Source organism: Dendrobates tinctorius, unplaced genomic scaffold (genome assembly GCF_039654945.1).
Source record: "Dendrobates tinctorius isolate UK_male_01 unplaced genomic scaffold, ASM3965494v1 ptg000151l, whole genome shotgun sequence".
Lineage (NCBI taxonomy): Eukaryota > Metazoa > Chordata > Amphibia > Anura > Dendrobatidae > Dendrobates > Dendrobates tinctorius.
Genome location: NW_027361818.1, coordinates 23,387,687 through 23,403,896, shown reverse-complemented (window position 1 = coordinate 23,403,896; position 16,210 = coordinate 23,387,687). Strand labels below are relative to the sequence as shown.

Genomic DNA, 16,210 nt, shown 5'->3' with positions numbered 1-16,210 from the left:
GTCACTACAGAGTCCAATATACAGTTAAATGCTTCAGCTCACCAGAAACAGAAAATGACACAACCCTAAAAAGCAAAACTTACCAGGTAAGTACATGCACAAAAAGAAACTTGTGTTAACAGTGCAAGATAACATTTTGGACTCAGCATTGTAACTCTTGGGGGGCAGAAAAGGTGGCCACCTTGATTCCCCATCTCAGAGGGGTCCACCTCAGCAGCGCCACTTTTAACTGTATCAGACTCTGTGGTAGGGCAGGCAGATACTCTCTCCATTCACTGCCTCTCTTTGCTCTGTAGGCCACATGTTGCTTTAGGAATGTGTTTAGCTGATCAGCAAGGCATAACACTGGTGACTTCTCGTGCACCTGCAAAATACCCTCCCTGGCACCATGGCAGGCTTAAGACTGGCACAGTGACAAAGGCCCAACGATTCCATCTCTAGCAAAGGGATATCAGAAGATGGGGCGAGGGCAAGGACTGGACGGGTGGCAGTGAGTACCTGTGGGGCTGAGGAAGTGAGCGTTGAGGTAAGTTTAGCAATCTTTTCAGTTTTAACCTTCTGATAGCCCAATATCTTGCAGAAAAATATTTGCGGAAGAAAATTACAAAATTTTTAGAAATTTGGGTAGAATTCAATTTCACTTAAATGTTTCCCCTCATCTCTTCTAGCCACACAGACCTAGGATGCAAAAGCCTAAAGTGGCCACTGTTTTTTCTGCCCGCATATTTTTTTAGTGGCTGTCATAGTCCCAGCTGATCGGCTGCTCTAGACGCTCTGATATGCAGTCAGGTCTAGAAATTTTGGCCAGTGACTGAATCTTTGTGATTTCAGCTCTGCAGGCCACTTTTTTTTTAATTTAAAATGAAACAACTGAGATGGAATTCAAGTGTAGACGTTCAAGTTTAATTAAAGGGGATTGAGCAAAAATATCATGGGAAACATTTAACAATTGCGTGATGGGAACTCACATGACATTCTGCATATTCCGCATTGTACTAATGAATCACTGCAACATTTGAAGAGTCACGGGTACAAAAGTTACAAAAAAGAACAAAAGTTCCAAAATAAGAATAAAAAGAAACATCACAGTGCTTTACATATATTGTAATCTTCATTACGTCTTATTACATTACAATCCATATGTATCGATCCACACCGTTCCTTGATGTGAACATGCGCTGAAGACCTACAAGTCTCAAGCATAATGGATCATTGCCATGACACACCCTCGGAAGATCAACCGATTCTGCACATTCTTCGGTACTAGAGAAATAGGGTGCTCAGGAATAGATTTAAATAAGGGATACATAGTTCTCCCTATAAAAGAATCAGCAAGGACTAAAAAATTATATACACTATATAATCTGTTCTGCAAGAAATTTAATGTTTTACTCTTTATAAAATAGGATGAGTCTTGAATAGTCTTCTCCGTATACATCAGATAATAAAATGAACGATGTTCACATTTTACATTTTCTTCAGGAGAAAAGTTTTCTTTAACCAATCGTCTCTGGAGTCTGATAACATTCCCTCATCAATTCATCTTTCAAGTTCTTATATCTATGGAAGGGTGTAATGGGATGAAATTTAATTTTATCAGCGACGTCTGAGCCTCCTTCTGTTAGATGTCGATGTCTATATTTTGCAGTTTTAGTTTGCGCTGCCAGTGGACAATATTCAAAAGACTATTTTAATCTCTCCATCTTTTCTTTCATTTTTTGTCCTCCTATAATTTCTTTTCTACGATCCTGATTTATAGCTCTGTTAAATGCATTCATGATTGTATCATCCTATAACCTTTCACATGACCTACAGTATTTGCTAGCTCCAATGTTTCCAAGAAGAACCCGCATGGACTATTAATCATCCCAAGTCAGGAGAACTGGCCAAACTATAGAGATCATTTCACTTAATCATGATGGCAGCTGTTGAAATGTAACAAAGCATCTACCACTGTACGCATTCTAAAAGCACTCGTAATAATTTAATCCTGTGTTTCAAATCCGACATCTAAAGTAAGTATTATACCAGATAATTCCTAAGTTGTGCTATAAATTCCATATTTATATTATTACAACTGATTTATTTTATGAGTTCATTACAGGTTCATCAATACCGGATAAGGCTGTGTGCTCACGATGCAATTTTTAAGCGTTTTTGCCGTGATTTTTGGGGCGAAAACGCTGCAAAAACGTTTAAAAAACTCATACAGAACGCCCCCATGCATTCCTATGGCATTCCGCACATGCTGTGCTAATGCAGCGCTTTTTTCCACGGCAGAATCGCATCGTGGAAAAAAGCGCAGCATGCTCATTCTTTTTTGCAGAATCACAAGGAATTGCCGCGATTCCGCACCCATAGGAATGCATGAGAATCGCTTACTTCCCGCATGTGGCTATGCCCACCATGCGGGAAGTGAAGCGTCTCATGTGCGGTTGGTACCCACGGTGTGGAGGAGAGGAGACCGTCCTCCAGGCCCTGGGTACCATACCCCTGTAATGAAAAGAATAAAAAATAAAAAATCGGGGTATATTTACCTTCCGGCGTCACGCGCAGCCTTCCTGGGCCTCAGCGTTCCCAGTAATGCCTTGCGGCAAGGCCCTGTGATGACGTAGTCTCGCGTGACTCTAGCGGTGAGATCGCTATAGTATCGCGAGACCAACGTCATCACAGGTCTCGCAAGGCATCGCTGGGAACGCTGAGGCCCGGTATGGCTGCGCGGGACGTCGGAAGGTAAATATACACCGATTTTTTATTTTTTTTAGCTTTTTAACATTCTATCTTGTACTATTGATGCCGCATAGGCCGCCTCAATAGTAAAAAGCTGCTCACACTTGTCAAACACTATGTTTGGTGAGTGTGACCAACCTGTCAATCACTTTTCAAGTGATGCTTCAAATCGCTTGGAAAGTGCTTGAAGATTGCACGCGACAATAGCGTCAAAATCGTGAACATAATCGCGGTAAAATCGTGCTGAAAAAAACGCACAATTTCTGGGAAGGAGTCCGGTTTTTAGTGTCCGGATTAAAACGCAACGTGGGCACATAGCCTTATACTACCAACACGTCATCGATAAATTTACTCCAATACTATATAGATGATATTGACGGATTTTAGATGTTATAAAGGCATTCCTTGTTCTAAGCTGCGAAATTGCCAAAAATTATTTTCAAAAGTTGGAGCCATTGTCATACCAATATCAGTTCTGGTGCTCTCGGTTTCCTAGTGATCATTTTTAAATAGACTTCAAACTTCCTTACACAGTGATGGAGATTAATTAATTTTCTTTTTTAAAAATGTTTTATACACTTTGCTAACAGATTCCGAACTGATGATTTGATGGTCTTTTTCACATCTTGGTTCCTCAGACTATATATAAAGGGGTTCAGCATTGGTATCACTGCTGTGTAAAAAACAGAAGCAACCTTGTCTTGTATGGATAAGACACTGGAAGGAGAATGCAGGTAGGAGAAAAATATGGTTCCAAAGTACATAACAACGCATGTGAGATGTGATGAACAGGTACTGAAGGCTTTTTTCCTGCCCTCAGCTGATGGTATACGTAAAATTGAGCGTATGACTAAGTAGTATGACAGAATAATAGTCATCAATATACCCATGCCCATAGAGCTGACTATAAAGAAAGTGACTATGTCACAGGTAGATGTTTCAGAGTAAGACAATCTGAGGATTAGAGGAGCATCACAATAGAAGTGGTCGATTTGGTAGGAGCCATAGAATCGAAGACTGAAAGCACATCCGGTTTGTATAGAGGACTGTAAGATGCCAACAGAGATGGAAAGTAAAACAAGACATAGACATTTCTTCTTAGTCATTATGGAGACATAATAGAGAGGGTGGCAGATGGCAACATAGCGGTCATAAGACAAAGTGGAGAGAAGAAGGGCGTCTATGGAGGCCAGAGCGGCATAGAAGAAGAACTGGAGAGCGCAACCTTCAAAGGAGATGGTCTTCTCCAAAGACATAAGGTCTGAAAGCATCTTAGGAGTTATGGTAGATGAATAGAAGATGTCCACAAATGAAAGGTAACTGAGAAAGTAATACATTGGGTTCTGGAGGTTAGACGCGTTATAAAAAATAGCCACCAGGGCAAAGTTTGAGAATACAGTGACAAGATAGATGAAAACGAATAATATGAAGAGGGCAGTTTTTAGTCTGTCATCATCGGTCAGTCCAGATAATATAAACACGGCCACTTGTGTCTTATTAGCGTCATCTGTGGTGACATTAAAATTAAAGATATGTAATCTAAAACTAGAGGCCAGAACGTAATCTTAAGACACGACCATTACTACAACGGGAACACTTTACTTGAAATCCTAAATAAGATTTCTCAGGATTGCAATCAAAGAAAGTGTCTTGAATTATTTTTCATGGAGGACTCATTCAGTTTTAAATTTTCTCTTTTTTCCTCCATAACCCTTATCTTTTTTGTTTCCAAACTACTCGATGTTTATAAGATTCTGCCTTTGAGGTCAATGTGTTGACTCTCTTCACCTGATGACCCTGATAGATGCTTTAAAGAGAGCTGTCACCTCTTGATATGCTATGTCCCTGTAGATATAGCGGTAGTAGCAGAGGAATTTTACAGTCATATTAAAGTTTGGGCACCCCTATTAATGTTAACCTTTTTTCTTTATAACAATTTTGGTTTTTGCAACAGCTATTTCAGTTTCATATATCTAATAACTGATGGACTCAGTTATATTTCTGGATTCAAATGAGGTTTATTGTACTAACAGAAAATGTGCAATCTGCATTTAAACAAAATTTGACCGGTGCAAAAGTATGGGCACCTCAACATAAAAGTGACATTAATATTTCGTAGATCCTCCTTTTGCAAAAATAACAGCCTCTAGTCGCTTCCTGTAGCTATTAATGAGTTCCTGGATCCTGGATGAAGGTATTTGTGACCATTCCTCTTTACAAAACAATTCCAGTTCAGTTAAGTTTGATGGTCGCCGAGCATGGACAGCCCGCTTCAAATCATCCCACAGATGTTCAATGATATTCAGGTCTGGGGACTGGGATGGCCATTCCAGAACACTGTAATTGTTCCTCTGCATGAATGCCTGAGTAGATTTGGAGCGGTGTTTTGGATCATTATCTTGCTGAAATATCCATCCCCTGCGTAACTTCAACTTCGTCACTGATTCTTGCACATTATTGTCAAGAATCTGCTGATACTGAGTTGAATCCATGCGACCCTCAACTTTAACAAGATTCCCGGTGCCGGCATTGGCCACACAGCCCCAAAGCATGATGGAACCTCCACCAAATTTTACTGTGGGTAGCAAGTGATTTTCTTGGAATGCTGTGTTTTTTAGCCTCCATGCATAACGCCTTTTTGTATGACCAAACAACTCAATCTTTGTGTCAACAGTCCACAGGACCTTAATAATAATAATAATAAATTTTATTTTTATAGCGCCGACATATTCCGCAGCACTTTACATTTCAGAGGGGATTTGTACAGACAATAGACATTACAGCATAACAATAATCACATACAGTAGATTATAACAAATAACAAGAGGAGTGAGGGCCCTGCTCGCAAGCTTACAGTCTATGAGGAAAGAGGTAGACACGAAAGGTGGGTGGTAACAGTTGCTCTGATTGTATGGACCAGCCATAATGTTAAGTGTGTAACAGTACAGACACAGAGGGCTAATGGATGCATAAAGCATGTGGGAACATGATGCTGGGAACCTGGTTATGGTAAAACTTTTGGCTCTGCCACTCAGGGATAGGTTAGGTTAATGTGTTGAGGCGGTAGGCCAGTCTGAATAAATGCGTTTTCAGGACACGCTTAAAATTGTGGGGATTGGGGACTAATCGTATTGACCTGGGAAGTGCATTCCAAAGAATTGGCGCGGCACGTGTAAAGTCTTGGAGACGGGAGTGGGAGGTTCTGACTATTGAGGATACTAACCTCAGGTCATCAGCAGAACGGAGGGCGCGGGTAGGGTGGTAGACTGAAACAAGGGAGGAGATGTAGGGTGGTGCTGAGCCATGGAGGGCTTTGTGGGTGAGGGTAATAAGTTTATACTGAATTCTGGAGTGGATGGGTAGCCAGTGTAATGACTGGCACAAGGTAGAGGCATTGGTGTAACGATTGGTGAGGAATATGATCCTGGCTGCAGCATTCAAGACAGATTGGAGAGGGGAGAGTTTGGTAAGAGGGAGACCGATTAGAAGAGAGTTACATTAGTCGAGACGAGAATGAATAAGAGAAACAGTAAGAGTTTTTGCAGAGTCAAAAGTAAGAAAAGGTCGAATTCTAGAAATGTTTTTGAGGTGCAGATGACAAGAGCGAGCCAGTGATCGAATGTGGGGGGCAAAGGAAAGCTCGGAATCAAGTATGACCCCAAGACAGCGGGCCTGTTGCTGGGGAGTAATAGTGGAACCACAGACGGAAATGGCAATGTCGGGTGTAGGTACATTAGTAGCGGGAGGAAACATCAGGAGTTCAGTCTTTGACAAGTTCAGTTTCAGATATAGTGAGGACATGATATTAGACACAGCGTTTAGACAATCGCCGGTGTTTTCTAGAAAGGCTGGCGTGATGTCAGGAGAAGAAGCGTATAATTGGGTGTCATCAGCATAGAGATGGTACTGGAAACCAAATCTACTGATTGTTTGACCAATAGGGGCAGTGTACAAGGAGAAGAGGAGGGGGCCTAGAACCGATCCTTGAGGAACCCCAACAGTAAGGGGAAGGTGAGAGGAGGAGGAACCGGCAAAAGAAACACTAAAGGAGCGGTCGGAGAGATAGGAGGAGAACCAGGAGAGAACGGTGTCCTTGAGGCCAATGGAATGGAGCATAGTGACCTTCCAAAATGGACCTTCTTCCAAAATGTAACTGGCTTGTCCAAATGTGCTTTTGCATACCTCAGGCGACTCTGTTTGTGGCGTGCTTGCAGAAACGGCTTCTTTCGCATCACTCTCCCATACAGCTTCTCCTTGTGCAAAGTGCGCTGTATTGTTGACCGATGCACAGTGACACCATCTGCAGCAAGGTGATGCTGCCGGTCTTTGGAGGTGGTCTGTGGATTGTCCTTGACTGTTCTCACCATTCTTCTTCTCTGCCTTTCTGATATTTTTCTTGGCCTGCCACTTCTGGGCTTAACAAGAACTGTACCTGTGTTCTTCCATTTCCTTACTATGTTCCTCACAGTGGAAACTGACAGGTTAAATCTCTGAGACAACTTTTTGTATCCTTCCCCTGAAAAGCTATGTTGAATAATCTTTGTTTTCAGATCATTTGAGAGTTGTTTTGAGGAGCCCATGATGCCACTCTTCATAGGAGAATCAAATAGGAGAACTACTTGCAAGTGGCCACCTTAAATACCTTTTCTCATGATTTGATACACCTGGCTATGAAGTTCAAAGCTCAATGAGGTTACAAAACCAATTTAGTGCTTCAGGAAGTCAGTAAAAAGTAGTTAGGAGTGTTCAAATCAAGAAAATGATAAGGGTGCCCATACTTTTGCACCGGTCAAATTCTGTTTAAATGCAGATTGCACATTTTCTGTTAGTACAATAAACCTCATTTGAATCCAGAAATATAGCTGAGTCCATCAGTTATTAGATATATGAAACTGAAATAGCTGTTGCAAAAACCAAAATTGTTATAAAGAAAAAAGGTTAACATTAATAGGGGTGCCCAAACTTTAACATATGACTGTATCTGGCAGCAGCTACAAGTAAAAAAATATTTTTTTATTCTCCATTCAGTGAACTTGTGGGCAGTGCAGGAAGTCAGTACAGTTGCCGCTCACTGCGAAGTATCTGCATTGTGGTCACATCTCGGCACATTGACTGACAGTCTGCTTTGCACACATATGCTATCAGTATATAAATGCAGGTAAATAATTTTTCTGGAGAGGACAGATTCCCTATAAGATAACCACTAGACATGAGTTTACCTTAAATTTTAAAAAGTAACATTTTAAGCGGAATGTTGACATTGGGTTCCCCAAAAACCATTGTCCGGTTGAAACTGTAACTTCTGCATCGTTTACAGTAAGGCCAATACTCTTCAGCTTCTCCAATTGGATTGTAAAGCTCTATTAATATGAGCGGCTGTAAATGAAAAATGGAAAGGGACTTTTCAGGACAGATGTAATAAAATATGAAACTTACAGCCTTACCTTTATAATCTTGAGTGTTTTTCATTTATTCTTTCTTATCATACTCCCTATTTTATCTAACAAATTATATTCTGAACTTCAGAATCTGAACACATCATAAAGGTTATTACTTCACGCAATGTACAATAAAATGTACTTTTATTCCAGCCGAATAGAATTCATTTTTGTTAAATGAGTTTTCCAGGAGGCAAAAAATCTGAGTCAATATAAATCAATTTCGCAAACAACTGATATTTTTTTTTATGAGGCTTTCAAAAAAAAAAATTGTCTGTCTTGAAATTTTGGGACAAAATTAAAAAGATCTAGGGAATGGTTGAGAAAAATGAGACCCCAGTGCCTGCTCTCCTATCTGTATGGTCTGACTTATGTATACAAAGACATAAATCCTGAGCTCTTTATTGTCTTCTCATCTACCCCAAGAGGATGATCTTGTGCAGAGGTCCCAGTGCTGATTATTGTGGCACAGACATTAATTTATTAACCCTGCCTTCTTTCAGTGGATCTTTGTGTTAGTTGAAGTCAAATAATAATTCCATACAGAGCCCAAAGATTGGGTTTTTGACAAAGATTTTAACCCCAAATTTTCATTAACTACAGGTAATAAGAACGTGCAAAGCTGCTAGACAATGAAATAAATGTCTAGTGGATAAAATGTTTTGCTAAAAAGACCCCACAAAGTAACAAAATAAATTATACTCATCCAGAAGCATCAGTTACTGGTCCTGTTCAGTTATTTACTACAACTTCACTTCTTTGTGCTTCCTAGTTCTGCCCTCATTGCGCATGAAATGGTCATAAATGATCCCCTAGCCAATCACTTGTTAGACAACTATTGTCTAAGTGGTAGGGATGAGCGAGCACAAAAGTGTTTGGAAGCTCAATGTTAGGGCCAGCGGAATGCACCAAGTAATAAAAGATGGTATCAAGGTACGTTCACAGCCCGGGGTCTACTGTGCAGAGATGTTACCTGCTGCTCGGTAATGACGGACGCTGTATGGAAATATACTAACAGAACACAGGTGGGTTAGCTTCACCCGCTGCGTACAGAGGCAGACTCTGCTAATGCACAGAGCCGCGGAAATAAACGCCATAGCCTGTTAACGCTCACAGAACTCGGCAAAGTGAGCGCTAGTGAACAGTCACAGGACTCTGCCCTAAGGACACAGGGTTAGAGTCCCTGTAGACCACTAGCTCTTGGCGCCGCAACTGCGGAGCCAGCAAGAGGTTAACTGAAATATAGTGCACCGAGTGCGCACTGCACCGCTCTGACAGATGCCACTAACCACCCAGACTATGGATGAAAGCGCTTTACTGTGCAAGGCACCGCACTGGCGAATGCAGCTGCTTAATGCGGTACTGAGTTGCCCAGAGCTGAACAGCACCATATGGCGCTAAGTGAGGTGCTGTGACTAGGAAGCACAGTGGTGCAAGACCATGCCACTAGTAGATGCTGACTCTAAACCCTACAAACAAGCACAACCAGAGGGCGGGAGTCTTAATAAGTCCGTCACCAGTTTCAAGCATCCATCATCACACACACAACTAGCAAAAAGAGTATATACAAGAGTATATATCTTTTATAGCAGCGTCCTTCTGGGACCTTCCCCATGGACCAATTGTATTGTCAACTATTTAGCAATAAGGTTCGGATACGACTTTATAGAAGGCACCACTTGGAAATGACACAATTTTATTATACAATGATTAATTTAAATGACAAAACACCAAATTAATGGAATGGCAGATGTAACATTACCCTGTTTTGTTAATTAATTTCATGTGAATCATACAATTATTATGAATTATAGTACATAGAGAAATAAGCATCGATACATTACCAAGTAGTATTGCAACATCACTTCTCCACTGGAGGGACCACAGTGTCAACGAGAAGGAAATACTCTGGTCTTTTCATCACAGAAACCGTGCACCCACAATACCTTCTGGAAATGTCCCTACCTCACTGACACAGGGTCCACCTTTTTATACACAAAACTCCCACATTACATCTGTGCAGTATGTTTAGGCTGAATCATCAGAACTTGAAATTGCACAAGACTTCAAGGTCTGTTTGTTATAGCCTACTACATTCTTAGTTTGTTTGATTCGTTTGCCATTAGCTCGTCTCTTAGCAATAGCACAATACATCAGGGTTGTTTTGCTACTGATTATAACCCAGGCTATGTTTGCCTCTGGTCAACTTGTCAAAGTTGTCTATCACTGTTCAAAGTTCAACATATGTTGCTGGTTACAAAGTTAACTCTTCATGCTCATAGCATAATGCTCTAAGATGGTAGCATATGGACAGCATGACTTCCATAATCACCTATTCTGAAAACTTGATACCTATCGTAACCCAGGCACACACGCATACTTGTCTCATTTGTATCACAATCGGTCCTCGATTATTGATGTCATGCATGACCATTGCTTACATGAGACCATCCAAACATCTCGGTCTCTCTTGTCTTCGAGCATCATACTATTATTGAACACAAGACTTCCTTGTTCAAGCAGCATAAATATTCATTATCTATACAGTTGTTATTCCTATTGTCTTTGTAACTTTCCTAGCACATGTGTAAGAATACACCACACAGAATTAGTTGGAAAGCTCCTTCCCATCAACCACCCCCCAATTGGCAGGGTATAGTAAAGAGAAAGTATTTAGTCGAAGCAAATATCACTTGTGTGCAAATCAGGATAATGAATCTTTGAAACACAGAGCTTCAAAGACCACAGAATAATTCCTTGTCTTACGGTATTGACACAGAGCAAACGCTTTGTGGCTCAGTATCAAAGTTCAGCATTAATGATATTACACCATAGTATATTGCAATATAGTGTTTGGATTCAAACAACCATATTTCATATTTGCAGTACTTTCCACCCTTGGTCTACTGACCCCACTATATCAAAGCATATAAACAATATATTACAATATGTAGGCTATAATATATCCATATTTTTATTAGCATCACACCAATCGGGGAAGCAATAGGACCTGAGCATGTGTCCCCTGATCTTCAATGAGAGGTTGACCAAAGGGCATGTTCAGTAGCCCGAAAGAAGGACTTAGTCCCAGGAGCTGCTTGCTCTACTTGTGCAGGCTGCTATAGCTGACCCAGGGATGGCAGCAGCAACCAAACCAACATCACTAGTCTGAGCAAGATGCCAGGATTGACGTCTCTGCTGAGCAGCCTCCTCTGCGGCCGGGACTGAATGGGAGACCGCAGAAGGCACGACTCGGGATTCCTTCTGTGCAGAGGCAAGAACCAGACACCTGACACTCGTTGCTCGAATTAAGCAATTTTTTAACGCTCGGATGCTCATTTCGAGTAAAATGGGAGTCAAGGGAAATCCAAGCATTTTTCCAGCAGACCCTACAAGGAGGTCTTGGGCAGTGATAATGTTGAAATGGATGGAAAAGTGATGAATGGAAGAAGAACATCATGGGGAAGACAACCAAAAGCATCTCTGACTCCCAGATTGCTGCTGAGCACAAGGGTATCACACTTTTACTCCACTTTAAGGACTGACAATAAAACATTTAAAAATTAAGAGAAATTGGAGTTTGCAGAAAAAAATGTTAAGAAACATTTGTTCCTGCATAATGACTTGTATATAAGTCAAAATTTAAAAAGGATTGAAAAAAATAATTTAACTAACCCATAACTGAAATTTGTATTAAAAAATTGGAAATGTCATTGTACAAATGAAGCAAGAAGTGCCAAAAAGTATGAACTCAGAGATACCCAGACACACCCTGTGTTAGAAAGAAAGGAAGGTCTCATACACATTCTGTTAAAATTGTTATGTATTGGTACTCCATGACTCAAAGTCTATGCACCAAGTGCAAAACCTTCCAAAAATTACAAGCAGGCTCATGCATACACTCTTGAAGCACCATTTGTGGTGCCTCATTCAAATATTGTGATCAAAGTGTAGTTGTGGTACTCCTACGCTCATAGAAGCTCTGCACAAATTGCAAATCCTGCCAAAAAATACATTCAGCTCCATCAATGCACCCTTAAAAGCAATAATTGAAGTGGCTCATTCAAATATTAATGAAGTGTAGTTGTGGCACTGCTACACTAGAGATGAGAGACTATTTAATGTTCGGTTTGGATTACAGTCGCCAAATTTGAAACGTTTGCCTATTTATTTGGTGAGTATTTGTGAACACAGCAAAATGCCATGACATCCAATGGGAGGCAAAAACAAACTCATGCACATCACCATTAACCCTCCGTCAGGAACAATGGATCTGACAGGCGCAGCTCTTCTACTTTCATTTCTCCCTTCTCACCAGATTTTCAGGAAACCCCCTCCCTCTAGATAGTCTCCTGGCTCTAGCTGCTGTGTGAAACCTGATACCACAGTTGGTCGGCAGAGCTTCAGGAAGGAAGATATAGCTGTGCTGGCTTCTCAGGCTCATTGGTCCCGAACACATCACACTTTATAAGGTTGGTATGTAATGTTTTTAGTCATTACGATTGTTTATTTAGCTTGTTTTATGAATGGATAGAGAAAGGTTTGTGGATATTTCATGTAAATAAGGCAGATTTTCTTACAAATGAAAGTGTGCTTCTCAGGAGTTTTGAAATTTGTGTATATCAAAGATATTACTTTTATGTTGAGTAAATGGGTTTGTTTTGCACCTGATAATGTGTAGTCTCTTTTATTACATCCCTATGAAGGTCTCTGATCACTTTTAGATCACTGAAATTGAGAAAATTAGATATTCTAGGCATTTTGTTCCATAACGAGTTAGTGCGAATATTGTTCCTGACGGAGGGTTAAAAGGTCTCAAAAGCTGTCAAGACATATCAAATTAGGAGAAGACACCAGGAAAGTGGCCTCAATTCACCCAAAGCACAAATTGTAGCATGGCAACGCAAGAAATCAGCCAGGCATGAGGTATCGGGTTCGGGGACAGGATTTACAGCTTCAATTAAATGTCAAAGTAAGACGAGGTGGGTGACAGATCGGTGGAGGCTCGCTGTGCTGGGAGCCCTGATACCACATGCAACAGCTCACCCTGCTTTCATGCTCATTCACACTCAGGTGGCACAAATATCAGTTTCGTGGAGTGATATTGTAAAAAAAAAATTCTAAGGATAGTAACACGGGTAGTTGAATAAAAGGAAGTGGAGGCCTGACGGTCTCGGAGGCCTACTGCTACAGGCAACACACATGAAGGACACCAAACCAGGAGTGTTCACATTTACCAAAATGATTGGCAGACACCACTGAAGTGGCATCAATTTAACCACAGTACAAATAGTATAATGGAGAACGATATCTCTTTTACTACAACCAACCCAACAAATGGAGAGACACAATCAGGACTCACCACATTTGCAAAAATTAGTAGCAGACAACATCGAAGTGGCATCAACTTCACCACAGTATAAATAATATAATATGGACCAACAGGTCTTCCACTATACCCAACAGAGCAGATGGACACTCAACCAGGAATGTTCACATTTCCAAAAATTATTGGTGGACACCAACACAGTATCACCAATTTCACCACATTAGAAATAGTATAATATGGACTGACAGGTTTTCAACTACAGCCTACCCAGCAGATGACACCCAAGCAGGGCTTTTGACGTTTCCACAAATTTGTGCTAACATATGCAGCAGCAACAGCAGGCACAGAAGGATATCACAGACAGCAATTACGTGAGAACAATGCAGCACACTAAAAGCTTCAACATCCAGTAACAGAAATTGTCGGTTGTCTTTGAATAGGATGTGACGCTGTTGGTTCACTAGTGCTATCACACGCATTACCAGCTACCCCAAATACACCTTGCCTAATCCCCCTTCCACCACCACCTCGCTTTTTACCAGTCATGTTGCTCAGATAGTGTGATAGGAGCACAGTATTAGCAACAAAAAATAAGATTTATTTCTCTGCACCACCTCTGCACACAGCTGAATTTCAGGGGCATTAAATGAGAAGGTGAAATATGCCGTGCTGTATCATAAAATCATAGAATCATAGAATGGTAGAGTTGGAAGGGACATCCTGGGCCATCTGGTCCAACCCCCTCCTCAAAGCAGGATTCAAGAAATCATCCCAGTCAGATGTCTGCCCAGCCTCTGTTTGAAGACTTCTATTGAAGGAGAACTCACCACCTCTCTTTGCAGCCTGATCATTCTCACTGTTAAAAAGTTTTTTCTAATATCTAATCTGTGTCTCCTCCCATTCAGTTTCATCCCATTGCTTCTAGTCTTTCCTTGTGCAAATGACAATAAAGATGAGATATTTGTAGACAGCTATTAAGTCTCCTCTCATTCTTCTTTTTTGCAAGCTAAACATTCCCAAATCCTGCAACCTTTCCTCATAAGACAGGGTTTGCAGACCGGTCACCATTCTGGTCGCTCTTCTATGAACTTGCTCCAGTTTACTGATGTTTTCTTTTAAAATGTGGCGCCCAAATCTGGACACAGTATTCCAGATGAGGTCTGACCAAAGAGGAGTAGAGGGAAATAATGACTTCACGTGATCTAGACTGTATGCTTCTGTTAATACGTCCTAGAATTGTATTTGCCTTTTTTGCTGCTGCATCACACTTTTTCACAAGTGCTGTTGCTTAGCCCTATTCCTCCCATTCTGTATATGCTTTTTTCATTTTTATTGCCCAGATGTAGTACTTTGCATTTCTCCCTGTTAAAAACCATCCTGTTAGTTGCTGCCCACTGCTCCAGTTTATTTATATCTTTTTGAATCCTCTCTCTCTCTTCTCTAGTATTAGCTATCCCTCCTAGCTTTGTGTCATCAGTAGTGTTGAGCATTCCGATACCGCAAGTATCGGGTATCGGCCGATATTAGTGGTATCGGAATTCCGATACTGACTTTCGATACTTTTGTCATATCGGATTCCGGAATCGGAATCGGAAGTTCCCATCATGCTATGAGCCTGCTTGCTTTGATTAAGCCAATGGGAATCCTCCGAAGTGTGGGCACATCCTGTTAGGCATGTAGGCATGTTAACTATTGGCATGGCTGTGATTGGCTGCCGAAATTATGTCATGATGCACTATAAAAGCCACCGCAGCCGCCATTTCTGGTTCACTCTGCTGTGAATTCAGTTAGGGACAGGCTGCTGTAGAAGACTGTGAGGGACAGTTAGAAATAGCGATTCCACCAAACATCTAGTGCTTTACCCAGGCTACATAAACCACCACTGTAGCCTTCTTTGCCCTAGCAGCAGTGTTCACAGCTGTCTGCAAGGGCTGTGTGAGTGCAGCTCACGCTGTGGAGTGGGTCCTGCAGCCACGTCAGGCTGTAGGCCACCCAGTGTGATCACTGCTGCCTCATACATCTTTTAATTTTTGAGCTGCATTTTTTACATAATTTCAATCTAGTGTGCTTCCATCCATATCCATATACGTTGGTTGCAAACACTAGTAGTAGACAGCGGAGCCTTTCTGCAGCCTTTCAGTGCTAGTGTCCACTTTGCTGCACTGTTCACGGCTGTCTGAGAGGTCTCTGACTGTGTGTGAGTGCAGCTCATGCTGAGTAGTGTGTCCTGCAGCTACGTCTGGTTGTAGGACGCTCAGTGTGTCAGTGCCTCACACATTTTTCTTTTATTGCAGCTCATTTTTTCTTCTATTAGTGTGCATCCATCCGTCTCCATCTACGGTGGTTGCAAACACTATATAGGAGTACACAGCGGAGCCTTTCTGCAGCCTGTCAGTGCCAGTGCCCACTTAGCTGCACTGTTCACGGCTGTCTGAGAGGTCTCTGACTGTGTGTGAGTGCAGCTCACGCAGAGTAGAGTGTCCTGCAGCTACGTCTGGTTGTAGGACGCTCAACGTGCGTCACTGCCTCACACATATTTGTCTTTGAGTGCAGCTCAATTTTTCTTCTCCTATTAGGCCTCTTTCACACATCAGGTTTTCGCCGTCAGGCGCGATTCGGCGCTTTTGACAAAAACCGGATCCGGCGAAATGCAATGCCGGATCCGGTTTCCCCCCCATTGACTTGCATTAGAGCCGGATCGAGCCGGATGGCC

At 41.5% G+C, this 16,210-nt stretch overlaps 1 protein-coding gene across 1 annotated transcript; it reads right to left on the bottom strand.

Annotated features, from left to right (window-relative positions):
* Positions 1-3,290: 3,290 nt before the first annotated feature.
* Positions 3,291-8,199, bottom strand: LOC141050065 (olfactory receptor 5AP2-like). Its single transcript, XM_073546897.1, has 2 exons — positions 8,175-8,199; positions 3,291-4,237 (listed from the first exon to the last, which is right to left on the bottom strand). The coding sequence occupies exons 1-2, from the start codon at positions 8,197-8,199 to the stop codon at positions 3,291-3,293; spliced, it is 972 nt and encodes a 323-aa protein (XP_073402998.1).
* Between the last annotated feature and the right edge of the window lie 8,011 nt (positions 8,200-16,210).